At 35.6% G+C, this 17596-nt stretch overlaps 1 protein-coding gene across 1 annotated transcript in view; it reads left to right on the top strand.

The window, feature by feature from the left end:
* LOC148938706 (inactive serine/threonine-protein kinase TEX14-like) overlaps positions 1-14808 on the top strand; it is a 58136-nt gene extending 43328 nt beyond the window's left edge. The window contains exons 2-3 of the mRNA XM_089107600.1: positions 11633-12182; positions 14755-14808. Coding sequence (XP_088963726.1) covers positions 11633-12182; positions 14755-14808 — 604 coding nt within the window. The remainder of the gene's footprint in view (positions 1-11632; positions 12183-14754) is intronic.
* Positions 14809-17596: the final 2788 nt, after the last annotated feature.

The following is a 17596-nucleotide window of genomic DNA, read 5'->3' as shown; positions in this document are numbered from 1 at the left end:
CTTATCCTAATTAGCGTAATTAAGAATTCTGATCACAATTTTATAGTTATGCTTGTTGTCCACTTGTTTTATTATTATTTTTATTACCGCAAAAAAACTTGGGACCTCCGCTTTCCTTGGCTAGTTTCCACATGAGACGCTCGACTTTAAATTAGTGTCTGATCTGGACCAGGAACAAACACAGAGGAATGAAGGGTTTTTGGGTTCTCCCCCCCCCCCAAATTAATGTTCTTAATGATTATATAAAATATAGAGATGCACGATTTCTCTCTAATTTATAATGTTTTTCATATGGTTCGTCTTTTGTGGGTTTAAGCTGCCCTCTCCTGGAAAGAATCAGCTTATATGCATGGGTGCTGATTGAGGGGGGGGGGAACCGTTGTGTAGATATTGAGTTAAGGGCTTTTTGGTGTTTTCCCTAGGTATTAACAAAAGGTCTATTTTCAGGAACTGGCATATGTGCATATATATCTTATTTAGATCCACCCTCTGTAATAGTCATATATTTATTTTCATATAGCTATTTTGATTCGATAAATTTCACCCTGCTCTCTTCTCAAAGATCGGTACCTTGTACATGCCTTGACTCTATGCCTTGTCAGCTGTTGCTTGGGTAATGAAGACTAAAGGTTCCCCCCTAAGTTTTCATCGAATTCATTGTTGTAATATAAAACCGGATTTAGGAGCCTTGTGAACTCTTAATGTGCTTCTAAACATGTAACTTTTGAACATTTAATGACTCTGAAAACCTATTGCTTAGTTGAACCCTCCCCTCAGAGAGATATGCCCTTTGAAATAGAAATCCGGATACGGCCCCGACTAGATTTTGCTTGACCCTCCCCCCGTAGAGATATACGAAATCCGGATACGCCCACGAATAGATTTTTCATTACCTCGAATTCAAATATCGAATTTATAAAATACGAAATTACGAATTTTATGATCGTCATAAATAAATTAATAAATCATTTCCAGTAGAAAATTAAAATTTGCGTTAAGAATGCCGAAAATAGGATTAGGACATAATATTTTTTATGGATAATTCAACACATCTGAAAAGTCTTTTTAGACTTAAATATATAATTCATTCAGAGTCGGTCCTTTGTAACTGTCTTCGGCGAGTGGATTTATTCTTGATTTAATATTTATGTTGTTGTCGCGTAGCCTGTTTAATATTGTTACGCAAAGGAGAGAAATTTTTCGGATCTCTTTTCCTAAAAATGTTTGGGTTTAAAAATTTTCTCTTGATTTTCGTATAGTTGAAGCATTATCTGTCTTTTAAGAGTTATTTTACAAACTTGACCCACTCTTCCTGGGTATATGTCTGATCTGACACCAAAATTGTAAATCAGACTCTGCTTCTTTTCTAGACCTAAATTTCTCAAATTTTTCAATGTAGGTTTTTCGTGCCAATCCTGGGGGGAGGAGGTTGATTTATTCACAGTTTAATCTTTATGCAGTAGTCATGTAGCCTATGTATTTTCATGACATGAAACAAGTTTTTCATCCCCTGAGCAATGAATTCCTTGGTACATACCTGATCTGACACCAACATTATAGACTAAACTAGTTTCTTGACTTCTCAAAGTTGTCAACTATAACGAAAAGGAAAATGGGATAATTTGCAGAGGCATCCAATCAGGGGTGGCAATCTCTCCCATCCCCACCTAGTACCAAGGTCAGAAAAAATGCAAAAATTTCAAAATTTTAACCCAGGCATCCCGTAGCATCGTAGATTTTGAAAAATATAATTTTGTCATTTTCGTTGGAAAAAAATCATTTCATATTTAAAAAAATAAAAACAACTTATTACCGCTTATATTCAGGTCAGTTGGTGCCCCTGACCACTGAGCAAGCATTTGGTTGACCACTGAGCAAGCATTTGGTTGACCACTGAGCAAGCATTTGGTTGACCACTGAGCAAGCATCTTTCTTCTATAACATAGTAGAAGATGGAGAAACGCTTTTACTGAAATGAATAAAGTCTAGTTTTTATTAAGAAGTACTTTCAAAATCATTTATGAAGTCAAGTTTAAAAAATAATTAATAAATTAAACTTAGTTTTTGTGCCTTATTTGAGAATCATCTTTACTACTCATTTTGAGATTCAGTGCTGTAGCATTGACATTGAAAATAGAGAGGGATGCGTCCTCCGTATGTTTTCTTTTTTTGGCTCGCCATCTACCGCGAATTGTCCAAGAAACTATGAAGTCTGGTGCTCTTTTAAAGATTTAAAGTAATAGGAAGGCTAGCAGCCCCCTCCCATTTTATTTTTAGCCCCCGCAGCGACTAGTCCCCATTAGCATTGGATCCAAATTTCTAGTTAGCCGTTCCATTCAGAGATTTCGAAAGGTCCATAAAAGTTGCCTATAAAGGAACATGACCCAGGTATCCCCAAAGGATAAAGGTTCTGAATTATTCAATTGGCCCATTCTTTACCGGTATATTTACAGTAATAGAAAATATGGACATGTTACTCTTTTCTAAAGCCAGAACCTTGAAGGCAGCCCACCTCTCATTGGTCGTAATTTCTGTTCACTCTAAGTTTGACTCACTTTAATTGTGTTTGATTTGGGCTTCATTTGTCAATTCGTATTAATTTCTGTTTGTTTTTAGTTTGACTGATTATTAGGTTGTTTTTGGATTGAACAGGCATAGAGAGAGAGAGATAGATTTATTCTAAACAATCAAACAATTTAACATAAGTTTAACGGCCACCCCAAGAAGTAAAAACTTGTCCAAGGGGGTGGCAAAAATACAATAACAAAACAATAAAAAAAAACGAAAAAATAATAACCTATCTATATTATATTCCCCAAACAGCACCACAAACCTTAAACCTTAAAATTTTTATTAAATTTGCAATTACTTTCATAATCATCACCCAAAAGAGCAATACAAACTTACCAAAATCATTATTAAAAAAAAACAAAAAAAAACTAAAATTCATACTAAATAAAAAGTATCACTTTAATTAATATATTAAAAGAAGAAATATCGCCTATATTTTTTATATTTTGATCAAGATGGTTCCAACTTCTGATCCCCCTGTGAAGCAAAGAAAACATCGATCGGGCCGAAACTACCAGTGGAATATTAATCTCTGCAGATGACCTAGTATCATAATCATGGGCAGAAGATCTCAGGTTAGCCAAGCTATCAAAACACGGGAGGTTTATACCCCTCTGAATCCTAAAAATGAATAGAAGTATATACAACTCCCGTAATCCGGAAGCTGGCAGTATCTCTACACGCTCATACGCGTTTCGTACCAACTCCCGGGGTTGTAGTCCATCTAACAGCCGAACAGCATTGTTTAGTAGAACTCGTATTAGCCGAACAATAGAAGAAAATGTTCCAAGCCAAACGCTACTACAATACAATATATATGGAAGGATAAGAGAATAATAAAGAAGGCGCATAACAAAAGGAGGACACAAATGCTTAAGTTTGCAAACAACAAAAGTACGAAGAACAAAAGGGAAATCTTTTTGTAAGACAGTGGAGATAATTTGAATGAATATTTCGGCCCTATGTCCAAGGGCCGTCCTCAGCAAGACAAAAATATATAAAAGAAAAAAGACTCACAACAACATCCGACCAATAAAAACAAAAAATTGGAAATTTTTTAAAAAAAATCCTAGCATAATTACTTAAGCGAAGTTCAACCAGGACTGATAAAAAGTAAGGTAAAACAAGACGATTCAATGAAATGAAAGAAAATAAATTAAAAACATGTTCTTATTGCTAATCCAGCCTTTTTGGCAGCTAACCTCAAAGGTCTTTTTGTAACTGGTTCTGTGTTAATGTCTATCGGTTTTTTAAAATATTTTGTAAGATCATTTTTAATTAAATTTGTGTATAGAGCATTTAGTGCATATTCCCCCAAGTCCCTATTTAAGGAAATATTATTATTAATCTTAAGTCTGGTTTCAATTGATTCTCGGACTACCTGCTTTATACCTAGGTCATTGCTAATAAGGGCGGATTCATCAAAAAGTATATTGTGGTTAGGATTTTCAAAAATATGGCTGCCTGATACAGAATCAGATGAAACAGTGGAAATATTAGAATTTAAGGCTTTGACAATATCATCTTTATGTTGTTGTATGCGCTTTTCTAAATTCTGGTGTGTTCTACCTATATAATATTTGCCACAATCGCATGGTATTTGATAGACCCCTCTTTGGCGAGTAACTGGGGTTTTATCTTTACCAGAATTTAGAAAATTTATGATTCCAAAATTATTTCTGAAAACTATATACAGATTATTTTTTGTGCAAACCTTTTTCAGATTTGTAGTGATTTTTGGGATAAAGGCGAGGTAAATTATATTTAAGGGCTTGTCAGACATATCACTTGGTAAACTATCATTAATTTTACGGGAATGTCTTTTCAGTCTACAGTTAATTACATTATTAATAAATATCATATGATACCCATTTCCAAAAAGTATGTCCTTGATAAAGTTTAATTCTGCTGTGATGTGGGAATCAGAACAAATATTTAGGGCGCGATCGACGAGGGATATTACGACTGCTCTTTTAACTTGAGGGGGGTGGTTTGATGTAAAATGCAAATATCTATTATTTTGTGTTGGTTTTCTATAAATAGTAAAATTGAGTTTATCAAAGCTACGAATAACTAACACATCTAGGAATGGGATTTTATTTGCGATTTCAATTTCTAAGGTAAACTGTAAATTTATATCGTATGTATTAAGGTGATCTAAAAAACCCTTAAGCTCATTTTCCCCATAGTTCCAGAGTGAAATTACGTCATCCATGTACCGTCCCCAAAAGATATGTTTCAAAAAATACGAATCTAATGCCCAATTTTCAATATGTTCCACATAAATATTCGCCAGTAACCCGGAGAGGGAGCGCCCATCGCTAAGCCCTTAATTTGCTGGTAAAAAGAATTGCGGAATTGGAAATACATTGAGTATTTGTTACAGAGTTTAACCAAGGTCATTAAGACATCACAATCTATTCCTGCTGCTGAAACTTCTATTAAGTGATAATTTTCTTTGATTTTATTTTCTAATAACTGTTCAGATGCTATGACATCAATATTTGAATACATTGAAACAATGTCAAAGCTACGTATAAGTGTATTTTCTGAGGTATTTACGTTTTTGAGGTTTTCAACCAAATCTACAGACTTACATATATATGAACTTTGAGAGCAAAGAAAAGGTTTAAAGTCTGCACATAACCATTCCAGAAGAGTGTATGTGGGGGCTTTCGTACAAAATAATATGGGTCTTCAAGGAATGCCCTGCTTCTGTAATTTTGGTAGACCATAAAACTTTGTGCAAAAGCTACCACGGGGGAAAAATTTATTGTATAGCTGCGTAGTAATTTTACCATTTTGTTTTAAACTTTTTAATTCATTTATAATTTTGTTTGCAAATTGATCAGTATGATCGTGGGTTGTAGTTCTATATGTTGTCTCGTCATTCAAATGTTGTTGTTGTTTGTTTGTAGCACTCCTGGGCAAGCTGCCCATTGTGCACGTCTCCATGATTTCATCAGAGCCTTTAGGGATGAAAGGTAATCCACGTCAAAATTTCGGCTGTCCAGCGGTTGTTCTGTCATGACCAGGGGTAAAATAATTTAACAAAAAAAAAAAAAAAAAAAAAAAAAAAAAGCCATCTGGCTTTTGTCAATGTGGTTTGGGTGGGGTTTTGAATAATCTCAAGGCAAAAAAAAAACAATAAGCCAATATCAGGCTGTATTCAACTCTGTCCAATGGTGTCACAAATGAGCCTCCATATTTACAATTCAAACACAACTGGCTGATATGGCAATTTAAACTGATGAGCTTGGCTTGCAATAGATACACATAGGCCTACTCATACATATAGCTTACATATCACTAATTTACATGTACAATAATAAAATAATGTGCAATAATATTTATATATACAATTATTAATACAAATTACAGCTCTAAGTGTAGCTTAGTATCTACAATAAAACGGCCTAGTACCTCCACAGATTTTTTCCTAGACCATGGTGGTGCCTGTGCATGGCCCAGGATACTTCTGAGTGTGAATGCACCAAAACACTTTAGGCACGCTTTTTTAGTGGCAATCTCTGTCTCTCATACTTTTTACAATACATTAAAATATGTCTGACATCCTCTTCTACATTGCAGACCTCACATAATGGGGAGTCTACTGACTTCCATTTAAATAATACACTTCGAATTCGAGCATGGCCTGTTCTGAGCCTGAATATACTAATAGCCAGGTGTCTGACTGGGTGACATAGATCAGGAGGTGGGGTACCATAATCATACAAATCAAGGATCCGGTTCTGAGACCTTTGACCAAAAACCTCTTTCTCCTTTAGCAACTTATCATAATAACATAAAAAATCATTCACTGAATACTGACATACTAATTTCTCCCCATACCTAGCACCCCATTTTGCCAGCTTATCTGCCTGCTCATTTCCCCTAATTCCAACATGTGCTGGTACCCATGTTGCTACAATCTCATACTTGGCTGTCATTAGTTTTAGCAGTATATTTTCCAAAAGCAGCACTGATTTTCTTGTCATTCAAATGAGAATAAATTTTTGTATCGTAATCTGTCGTATCCATGACAACCAGAGAATTGCTTTTATCTGCTTTAGTTATAATAATGGATTTTTGAAAAAATTTCCACTTTTTTGGTTTTATTGGTCGCATGTTGTTGTGAGTCTTTTTTCTTTTATATATTTTTGTCTTGCTGAGGACGGCCCTTGGACATAGGGCCGAAATATTCATTCAAATTATCTCCACTGTCTTACAAAAAGATTTCCCTTTTGTTCTTCGTACTTTTGTTGTTTGTGATGGAAAGGCAGTGTGGTCTTCGTCGCTATTTTCGGCTTAAGTTTTCTCATTATACCCAGGTTACGAGACACGGTTTTACAAACATAATGTACATGGCGCTTGAATGATAAAACATCATCAATATAAACCCCCAGGTACTTATAAGAACACACCCGCTTTAAAGCTCCCTACTGTGTTGCAATATCCTGAAACCATGGATAAAAATCTGGTGAACGGGAAAAAATAACAAAATTAGTCTTACCCAGATTAATCTTTAATCTATTTACCCCCAACCAGGAATATAACCTTTCAATAGCATCTTTCATCGATGTCTGAAGTAATTCTTCTGTTTTCGCGGTACTAACAGCAACTGTGTCATCAGCAAATAATGATACCGTCTCATTCCTGGGATTTTTGGCCATATCACTAACATTAAAACAACAACTTGGGATACAATTAGGTATATCATTAATATACAATAGAAAAAGAATCGGACCAAGAACTACCCCTGCGGGACACCACTAGTCACTGGGCGGGCGCCTGATTGTATACAAGTCATCTCTACAAACTGGTACCGGTTACTAAGGAAACTCCGTATAAAGTCAAGAGCTTTACCTCGGATCCCATAGACCTCGCATTTTTCCAGGAGTAGGCCATGGTCAACTGTATCAAAAGCCTTCTGTAGGTCTAAAAACACTGCACCAACCTTAAATCCTTCATCTAAAGCTATGTTAATTATACTAGTCAAAATATCAATGCGTCCTCTGTCTTCCTATCTTTTCTGAAACCGAACTGATTATTATTCAAAAATTTAAACTTCTCTAAAAAATAGGTCAACCGATTACTAAAACATTTTTCAATAAGACGAGAAATAACTGGCAAGACTGATATTGGGCGATTATTGCCCAAATCATTTCTATCACCACCTTTATAAACCGGTGTCACTCTTGCTTTTTTTAAACAATCTGGAAGCCTTCCTTGACGGAAGCAATCATTAATTATTGATGTCAAAACACCAGATATACAAGGGAAAATGCATTTTAGAATTTTTAGGCTCACTAGGTCACTCCTGGACGAACTATTTCTCATACTATAGATAATATCCCTTAACTCATCTAATGTAATCATCTTTAGATGTAGCGATACATTTGCAGGAGATGGTAGAGTAGATCCAAAGGGTGGGTCATCTGGAGACGAGGAAATCATCTCGACTATTTGTAGGCCTACTGAACAAAAATGATTTAAAAACTCATTACATATCCCAGTACCATCTGCAATTATAACTTCATTAACAGTCACTTCAGTTGGTAGAATATTAGACTGCTGACCTATAGCGTTACGGATTATTTGCCAAGTTTTCAACGGGTTACCTTTAACATCCTTAAACTTCATACTAAAATATTTTTGTTTAGCCTCACAGAGGAGATTATTCAAACCATTACGAAAAGCACGGTATCGCTCTTTATTCTCATCCGTCGGTCTTAAAGCTTGTGACTTAAACAGTCTATCTCTTACATTTATTTTTCGAAGAAGGTCATGCGTTATCCATGGCTTCCTCCCGTTATGTTTTCGACCTTTCGAATTCTTCACTGCTCCCACTTCCTTAACCATTTCTAAAAGCTTGCTATAAAATAGCAAAAATTTAGTATTTACATCAGTCTCATTTCCAAACAGAGATACCCAATCAATATGAACCATATTATTTTTTAGTTTCAATAGGGCACTACGATCAAAAACTACAACTCTTTTAGTCCTTTCAGGAGTTTCTCGCTTAGGGATAGATACCTCAAATTCTGCAAAAGCACCAAAGTGGTCAGATTCCACATTTACAAGAACTCCTGGCGATCTAAAACGTGCATTAGAAAAAATATTATCCAAAAGTTTTGCAGACGTCCTAGAAACTCTAGTTGGAATGTTAATCGTTGGGAACAGCCCATAAGACATACACAAATTTAATAACTGAGAAGTCACAAAAGACTCCATATCCAGCATGTTGATATTAAAGTCACCTAGAACAAAACAAGGGTTATTACTAATTTGTACTTTTGCCAGCTGTTCATGAAGATTCTCAAAAAATTCTTGAATAGAACCAGAAGGAGGCCTATGTACAATTACTAAATATGTGTCAACATTATTCAATTTAGCTTGTAATACTAGTGTTTCACACACCATTTCCTTATATTCACTTAGATCATCTCGGACTCTAACATGGAGATCTTCACGAACATAAGCCGCAAGGCCCCCGTGTTGACGTAACTCCCGGTTCCGAATAAACAAAGTATATCCAGGTATATCTAAAAGAGCAGAATTGTGGTCCTTCAACCAGGTCTCCGTCAAAGCAAACACATGGAAAAGATTAAGTTAACCTAGATTCGCTAAAAAATCCAACGTCGTATTTAGGCCCTGAAAATTCAAATGAAAAATACCAAAATCTTCCGATCCACCATGCCGATACTCAACATCATGGAAATCATAACTAAAAATAAATTTAGAATCCTCAGGGGGGTTAAAAGCTGGAACCACAAAGTCCAAATTTCTATTAATACATTCATTAAAATAATTATAAAAATTAACCTTCTTTTTTTCCAAATCAATTATACTACGAGCCCCCAGGGGTAGAACAAGATCTCTAACCACTATCTATTAAAGATCCAAATGGCCTGTGGTGACGAATAGGGCATGTACCAATCACAATTAAAGATACTCTCTCAATACTCACAACAAAAAATGAAACAAAAATAATGAAAAGATAAAACACCAAAAGAAATAAGGTAAAAATTCTAAATAAAGGCAAGCGAAGAAAACAATCATTATTAATCACCAAAGAGCACAATATAATCACACAGAGGGTATCCAATCTAAACTCTAACAGCCAATCCAATTACTTAACTTTACATCACAAACTATAAAAACAAATATAATTTTCCTTGATTAACTACAAACAAGCAAAACATTCACTTCTGCTTTCCAAATCGACCTCTTTGACTACGCCCTCCATAGTCATGGCTAATAACCGGTCTAGCAAGTTCAGTAGTTACATCATTCTGAAAATACTTAGCGATCGATCCATCAGGGCGTTTAAATTGAACCCAAGGTGGGAAAGATTTAGAAACCCATGCATCAAAACCTGCATCTCGTAACTGGGCTCGCTTATTAAATAAAATTTTCCTAGCCCGACGTAACTCAGGAGTAGCATCATCACTAAGAAACAATTCCTTGAATGGGCCAATATTCTTATTCTTTAGTTTTTTTGCACTGCTTAATAGACCAATTTTTGTTTCCTTGTCACTCAGTTCAACTTTGAAAAATTTGGCATCCTTCTTACACTGAATAACTTTGAATGGTGGTACTGTAGGTTGTTCTAAACCCACTTTAACAATATCCTGGAACAAAGCAACAGCAACATTTTCACTTTCGCAACCTGCATTCGAAACAATTATGTTTTTACCCCTCTGTTCAATTTCTAGTTTAACAAGCCTATCCGACATTTCCAAAACTGCATTTCCCTGGGCCTTAGCCTCATCAACAAGAACTGATAATTGTGATTTCAAGGATGAGTTCTCATTTGTTAGAACTTCAATTCTACTATCATGAATAGCAACTTGAGAACACTGGTCAGACTTGGTCAATTCTAATTTGGAAACACGATCGTCTAGTGTTTTTAACTTATCGTTCACCATGTCTAGTTTTCTACCATTTTCTTGGACAGCTTCAAGTACTTTATTAAAATTCTGTGATAAGGTTTCCACGGTAATTTGGGTGATAGAACTTCCGGTACTAGTAGCTGTAGAATTCAACGGGTTTTCTGAGTCCTCAGCGGGACGATTACGTTTGCGATTACGACCCATACCAATTAAAGTAAAGAGACTTCGCCTACTTCAAATAGATCAATTATTTGTTTACCCACTCTAATCTTAACGTACTGTTGGCTTTGGCCGTTAATTACTGGCACGGCTAAAAATATAACCGGGACAGGTACGCCTCAATAATGGCTAAATATCAAACTTGGGTGATAGAAACGGCAACAGGGGAATATGGGCATCGAAAATCCGTGAAGTAATCCAAATCTGCCACTGAACACTGATAACAAGCACCCTCGTGTGAACTATGCTGTTACTCAGGCAAGAGCATAATGATAATTCAAAACATTAAACGAGCCTTACTCGCAAGGGGGGAGTTTGACTACCCCCCGAAAATCCAAAAAACGTGTTGTTTATAATCCTTTATATTCCAAGTTTTATAATCCAAACGTTGCGCAATTAGAATCCTTTTTTACTCAAATGTAATTACTATAGCTATTTACTGCATATATTGATCTTCACAGTACCACAGTAAATTAGATTGCAAAACTTACTAATCTAATGGTGCTCGTAAAACGTTCCAATTTCGTTACGAAATAAATGTTCTTTTACTTCACTGAGATTAGATTGCGAAACTTACTAATTTGATTATGTTCGAAAAAATATCTGTTTTTAGATAGGTGTGATCGCTTTGAACTCTGAATCAATACATATGGCTCTTTACTTCTGCGCTTAGTGTTTAGTACTATTAAGTTTTATATCACTGTTTTCTTTGAAATTTCTCTTTTTGAAGAACTTTAATCAATGCTCTTGTAAAATTCATATCTCTTTCTTACCGACTCTCTAAAACGGTAGACTGGCTCTACTGTATTGTTTAAACTACCAATAATTGTTTTTCTTTGGAGTTCTATAGATTTTGCAAAATATTTCCTTCCATATAATTCTAAGAAAGGTTCCTTTCGATCTTTTACTTTTTTTTTAGCAGAAGCTAAGTTTTTTCTCTGTTTTAGTGGTAGAAAGATGTACAATTCTTCCTCACCGCCGTGCATAATACCCACACGAGTTTCCAACTTAGAGACGGCTAATGCCTCAGAAATTCTCTATGTGTATATCATAGATGACAAAGTAGAAAAGTTCGAAGACTTTATAGTGAAGAAGGGCGTACCAGTGGATATCAAAAATAAATTTAACCAGACTGCACTATTTGTAGCTGCTTTCTCGGGCAGTGAAAAGACATTGGTAAAATTACTACAGCTTGGGGCAGACCCTAATAAAGGCTGTGGACAGTTCTTTAGATATACGCCAGTGCATGGAGCATGTTTCAGTGGCTCCCCTCGTGTACTCACATATCTTGTGGAAGCTGGTGGTGATCTCAGGCGAAGGGACGAGTTTGGAAGAACTCCCCGTGATTGGGCAGTTGGGTACCTTAACAGACCAGCTCAGCGTATGGAAATCCTTGCTGTGATTGAATTCTACCGGGAATTGGCCACTTCAGGATCTTCCAAGGCGGTTGACGCTTTCAAAAAGCCTAAATCCAAGACTTTAAGATCCATGGCACAAGTAAGTTAACTTTTTAGTTTATATATTATGGGGCCAGGGGTGGGCATCCGCTAATTTTCGTAAGAAGAATGGAGGCCCATTGATATTAATCATTTATTTAGATAATAATATGACTTCAGCTCCCTATTTAAATATGATGCCATTTGTAAACACAGACAATATTTTTTTCTAAAGTAGGGTAAGTTGAGCGCCCATTACAATAGAGAAGAGGGCGTTACAACACCCTAAATTTGTAATATCCCTATTTGGAGCTCTTAGTTGCTTTGTCAATGAAAACGTACTATGGTCTTGGAAAAAAACCAAAGCTATATACCCTTTGTAGGATTTTGTTTTAGTGAGTGGAGGCAAAATCAAAATGGGCAAAATATATTGAAATATGTAAAGAATTATTGGGAAAATTCTGAGATTCTTCCTCTGGGGGATGAATTTTTTTTTCAATAAAAACACAAAAAGGAATTCATTCAAAATCTAGTTGGATGTTTCCCCTTCCCCCCAATCAGCACCATTGCATATAATCTGAAATTTATTTCACTGATGGACAGCTTAAACCACCAAAAGGTGAATCATGAACAAAATGGCAAATTAGAGAAAAATTGTACTCCCTTCCCTTTTAGTTACCTCAATGTCTGCTATGTAACTGTATTAAATTCTGTTAACCATTGTTTATTATTATCATTACCGTAATCTGATTTTCTCTTTGGACATTTAAGATAATTTTAGGGAACTATTCTTGTCGGTCGAATCTAAAAATTATTACCGTTATATATTTTGGTACTGGTGCGTAATATGGACACTTTTATATATTGTACAAGGAAACCAGTCAGGAAAAACCCGTCAAACAAGCTATGCTCAAGAGACGGCTAACATAAATGACTGCAAAGCCGTGGTTTCTCAATGAGTTACAATATTTAAACGATTGTTTTTTGGGGTTTAAGAGGGAAAAGGGTACCTAGGTTAGGTTACGTATGCAATATATGCTATGCTTTAACCCTCCCTCCCCCCAATGTGCAAGTATATAGCCCAAATTTGTTTATAAACTATTATATATTCATCCTATTTTATTTTATTAGCATTAACCAAACTTGACTTTTTAGAAGTGTCCGTCTTATGCATCAGTACCTATATTTTAATGTCAAATCACTTCAGTAGATACGGTATCGAGACTAGACCCTCTTGAGTCCCTCTCGAGTTAATTCTAGACGGGCGACCATGATTTTTAAGCGTAGCGACATTTTTCTGGTTATCAAGTTTTTTTTTTCTTAATATTAACCTAATTAATTTCGACCTTTCACATTTTTTAATGGGAGAACCTGATTTTGAGTCATATTTCTGGGCAAGTGGGGATCAGGAGAAAAAGAGAAAATATTCAGTTTTGAGATTAGAAGACTCGGGAATTATAGTGCAATTATAATTTGCCTAGTCGTTTTGCTAATCAAATTTAAGAAACAAGTTTTTTTTTTTCAATTACAAGGAAAGAGAATAGACTGTAGCCCTCTCAACACTCTGCAAATTTAAAGTGGTTGCTTGTGTCGTATACAAAAAAATAACATACTTTCGATATTTTTGTCGAAAAGATGAAAATTGTTGAATAATCAATAAAGTATTTTGAATGACCCATTGTGCAATTGTTATAGTGTAGTGAAGCGCAAGCACCAGCTTAGAACGCTGTAAGGTAAGGAGGCTGAATCCAAGGAACATTTTTGGGGTTATTCTCTCCTTCCTGAAGTTGTCCTTGTCTAGGAGAAGTAACCTCTCCGTATAAGATCTTTTGAGTAAACATGATTATTAAATCAGTAAACAAAAAATAGAACAAAATATGAATTCTGTCCGTGTTAAAACTTCAACGTCTCTTACATCTGATGATAATTGAATACATTATCAACCATATTTTTTTTAAATAATATAGAACGAAGTGTAAAAATTACAAAATTTTGGCCAAAAAAAAGTATGAAAACGCAAAAATAACAAGGAATTGTATTTACAAGAAACTGTAAAGCAAATCCTATAAGATTTTGAGATTCAAGAAGAAGGGAATGGCCCTATCACTTCCCTGCCACCTTCGCACCTGACCTGATGTTTAGTTGACTTGCTTGACTTAAATCTCATCCGTCCCCTAAGGTTCGTTCTCCGGTCTCTTCTTTCACCGGGCTAATGATGTGGCTCCCATATGAACTATCTTCTGCCAATCGGAGAAGGTACTAAGTGTTTAGCGACGAGTAATCGTATCTTTAATACGCAAAAAATATTTTAATTATCCATATAGCACCTGATTTTTATTTTTTATTTGTTACTTTATTTTTTTTTTTTTATTTTTTGATTTTTAATAAGGTTTGGATATGTGGACGTTGTCACCTTCTCTTTTGTAGTTCGAGAAATGGTATAGAATAATGCATATTATACTTGCTCACTGGTAAGGGGCATTTTCACAAACTTGTGACAATTCAATTTTATTATCTTTTTAAATTGAGGGAAGGAGGGTTGCGAATGATGTATTGGTAATAAAGTTTTATTTAGGTTCTTCGTCCGTAACAATGGGCAGGAGCCTTATTTCTCAATTCGTTTTAATATTCAGGAGTACATTAATCTGCAGACTAAGCGACTTAGAAGGCTTATTGAGAATATGTAGCGTGGATATCTGAAGCATATGTCAAGTCCCAATAAATCTAGCGACATTTTGTGTCTGAAAGTTATTTCTTAGGAGTATTTCTGTTTTCCATTAGAAATTCGCTTAGATTTTGCTTAAGCTATTTTTATAATAGTAGGGTAGAAATCTAATAAAGCGAAATTAAGACAATAGTTGGCTCATAAATCAAAACCCAAGGAAGTAAAATTCAGAGTTTGCTTGTGTGTTTATTACTATATGGCACCACTCAAATTTACTGAATCCTTTGTTACGCGCCCCTTCCCACTGTGTACCTTAGATGATTGATTGACAGGCAGGTTTGCCTTTTTTAGTTCGGCCGAGTTTATCAAACAGTTCGTGGCAACGAACTGTAAGTAAGGAGCGACCCGGCTCAATAGCAACTGAAACTCTATAAAACGGAATTTTGATACCAATAGATACAATAGAAGAATCAGATTTTTATGCTGGTTTCAAATATACAAGTCTCATCAAGGTTAGTATTACCCATTAAAAGTTACGTGCCAGAGAAAGTTTGCCTTATTTTCGAAAAAAGGGGGAAACAACCCCTAAAAGTCATAGAATTCTAATGAAAATCACATCAGCAGTTTCAGCGTATCAGGGAACTCTACTATAGAAGTTTCAAGCTCCTATCTGCAAAAATGTGGAATTTTACATTTTTTTGCCAGAAGAAAGATCACGGATGCGTATTTATTTGTTTGTTTGTTTTTTGTTTTGTTTTTTTGATTTTCCCAGGGGGGATCGCATCGACCCGGTAGTCCTAAAATATCGCGAGAGGGCTCATTCGAACGGAAATTAAATGTTCTAGTTCCCTTTTTAAGTGACCAAAAAAATTGGAGGGCAACTTGGCCCCCTCCCAAGCTAATTTTTCCCAAAGTCACACAATCAAAATTTTGAGATAGCCATTTTGTTCAGCATAGTCGAAAACCTAATTAATATGTCTTTGAGGATGACTTAATCCCCCACAGTTCCCAGAGGAAGAGCTGCAAGTTATAAACTTGGCCCATTGTTTACATATAGTATTGGTTATTGGGAAGTATACAGGTGTTTTCAGGAGGAATTTTTTTTCTAGTGGGGGGGTCGGAGTAGGGGTTATGAGGGAGGATCTTTCCATGGAGGATATTTCCTTGGGGGAAGGAGCATTTCCATGAAGGGGGTGCCAGATTTCCCAGTATTATTTAAAAAGCGATCAGAAATTAAATAAAAAAACAAGTTTTTTTTAACAGAAAATAAGGATCAACATTAGAACTAAAAAAGAACAGAAATGATTACGGCTTTAAAAGGGTTCACCCCCTATTAAACACTACGCCCTTTATGCTAAAGTTTTTTTAGTACTTTCAAAAGAGCTATATATTCTAATTTAATAGCCTGTATGGTTCAGGGGTTTGTGATTCGAATAAAATTCGAACGTTAGCGTAAATAGCGAGGTATTGACTAGGGAGTGAACTCCCTAATATACGTAATAAAAACATACGAATATAGAAATTCGTTAAGTAAGTTAATTTGTAAGTTATGTCTGAACAAAATTTCGATAAAGCCAATTAGACAAAAAAAGGAAAATTAATATGCGAATTTTTTTTTAAATATTCATGTACGGTGAGCCAAAATCAAAGCTGCATTAATTCAAAACCGTTAACAAATTAACTAAAAAAAAAAAAAAAAAAAAAAAATTTAACTGAAAGTAAGGAGCGACATTAAAACTTAAAACGAACAGAAATTATTCCGTATATGAAAGGGGCCGTCCCCTCCTCAACGCCTCGCTCTTTACGCTAAAGTTTGACTCTGTCTCACAACTTTATCTTTTAAAACAATAAAAACTTTAGCGTAAAGAGCGAGGCGTTGAGGAGGTAAAGAGCGAGGCGTTGAGGAGGGGACAGCCCCTTTTATATACGGAATACTTTCTGTTCGTTTTAAGTTTTAATGTCGCTCCTTACTTTCAGTTAAAAAACTTGTTTTTTTAGTTAGTTTTTAACCAAGTTGACATAGGTCTGTAGGACCTGAGAAGTCGTTTTAAAACAACCAGATCGAATGCCATATATTAACCCTTTCAGTCACGAATTTTAGCCTGGAAGGTCAAAATTATGAGAGTAGCGAAAGTCAACCATGTGATGGATAAGTACTTACCAGGAATTTTTTCAGATTTTTTTCTGAACGTCTTCTTTCTTTTCCACCATGTACTTGAGCAAGGACAGTGTGACCAAATTTATTCAAATACAGTATAAAACCAATGAAAAACTGAGACTTCAAATATAGTACAAAAAACGAGAAACTGAATTGACAATGATCCTTTTACGTTTCTTTAGGTTTGTGAAACTGTGCGAAACAGTTTCGCGATTCTTCCAGGCACAGTGGGACGTTGCACTTGGTACACATGAACCTAGTCTTCATGATACAGGGGGCATTTTTACACCTGTTTTGGGCGGCAAATTTTTCTGGCCAATGAGCAAAGGAATCTTTCTTCACGGCGGAGCAGGGCCTACGAAATTTGAGTTTTCGTTTCCTACGATTTTCGGCAACCGAGTCTTCTTCATCACTCTCCTCCTCTTCGCTTGAAGGAAGAGATCTGGGTCGGCCTCTTCTTCTAGGAGTGTCTTCAGACATAATGAGAGTCTCTGCTATGTCGAGTCGGAAGGTGAACGAATCGACAATGTTATTTTGTCTCATATTCTGTGCCTTGCAAATCTCGACATATTCAAGCCAACTGTTGACTACAGCAAGATCGATCAAATGGAATACGAGTCTCAAAGTCCATTTTTTTGATCGAATGAGGGTC

Source organism: Artemia sp. Qi Xiang Cuo, unplaced genomic scaffold, assembly GCF_049724085.1.
Source record: "Artemia sp. Qi Xiang Cuo unplaced genomic scaffold, ASM4972408v1 HiC_scaffold_3021, whole genome shotgun sequence".
NCBI lineage: Eukaryota > Metazoa > Arthropoda > Branchiopoda > Anostraca > Artemiidae > Artemia > Artemia sp. Qi Xiang Cuo.
Note: the sequence above shows the minus strand (reverse complement) of the source record. Positions and strands in the feature narration are given on the sequence as shown.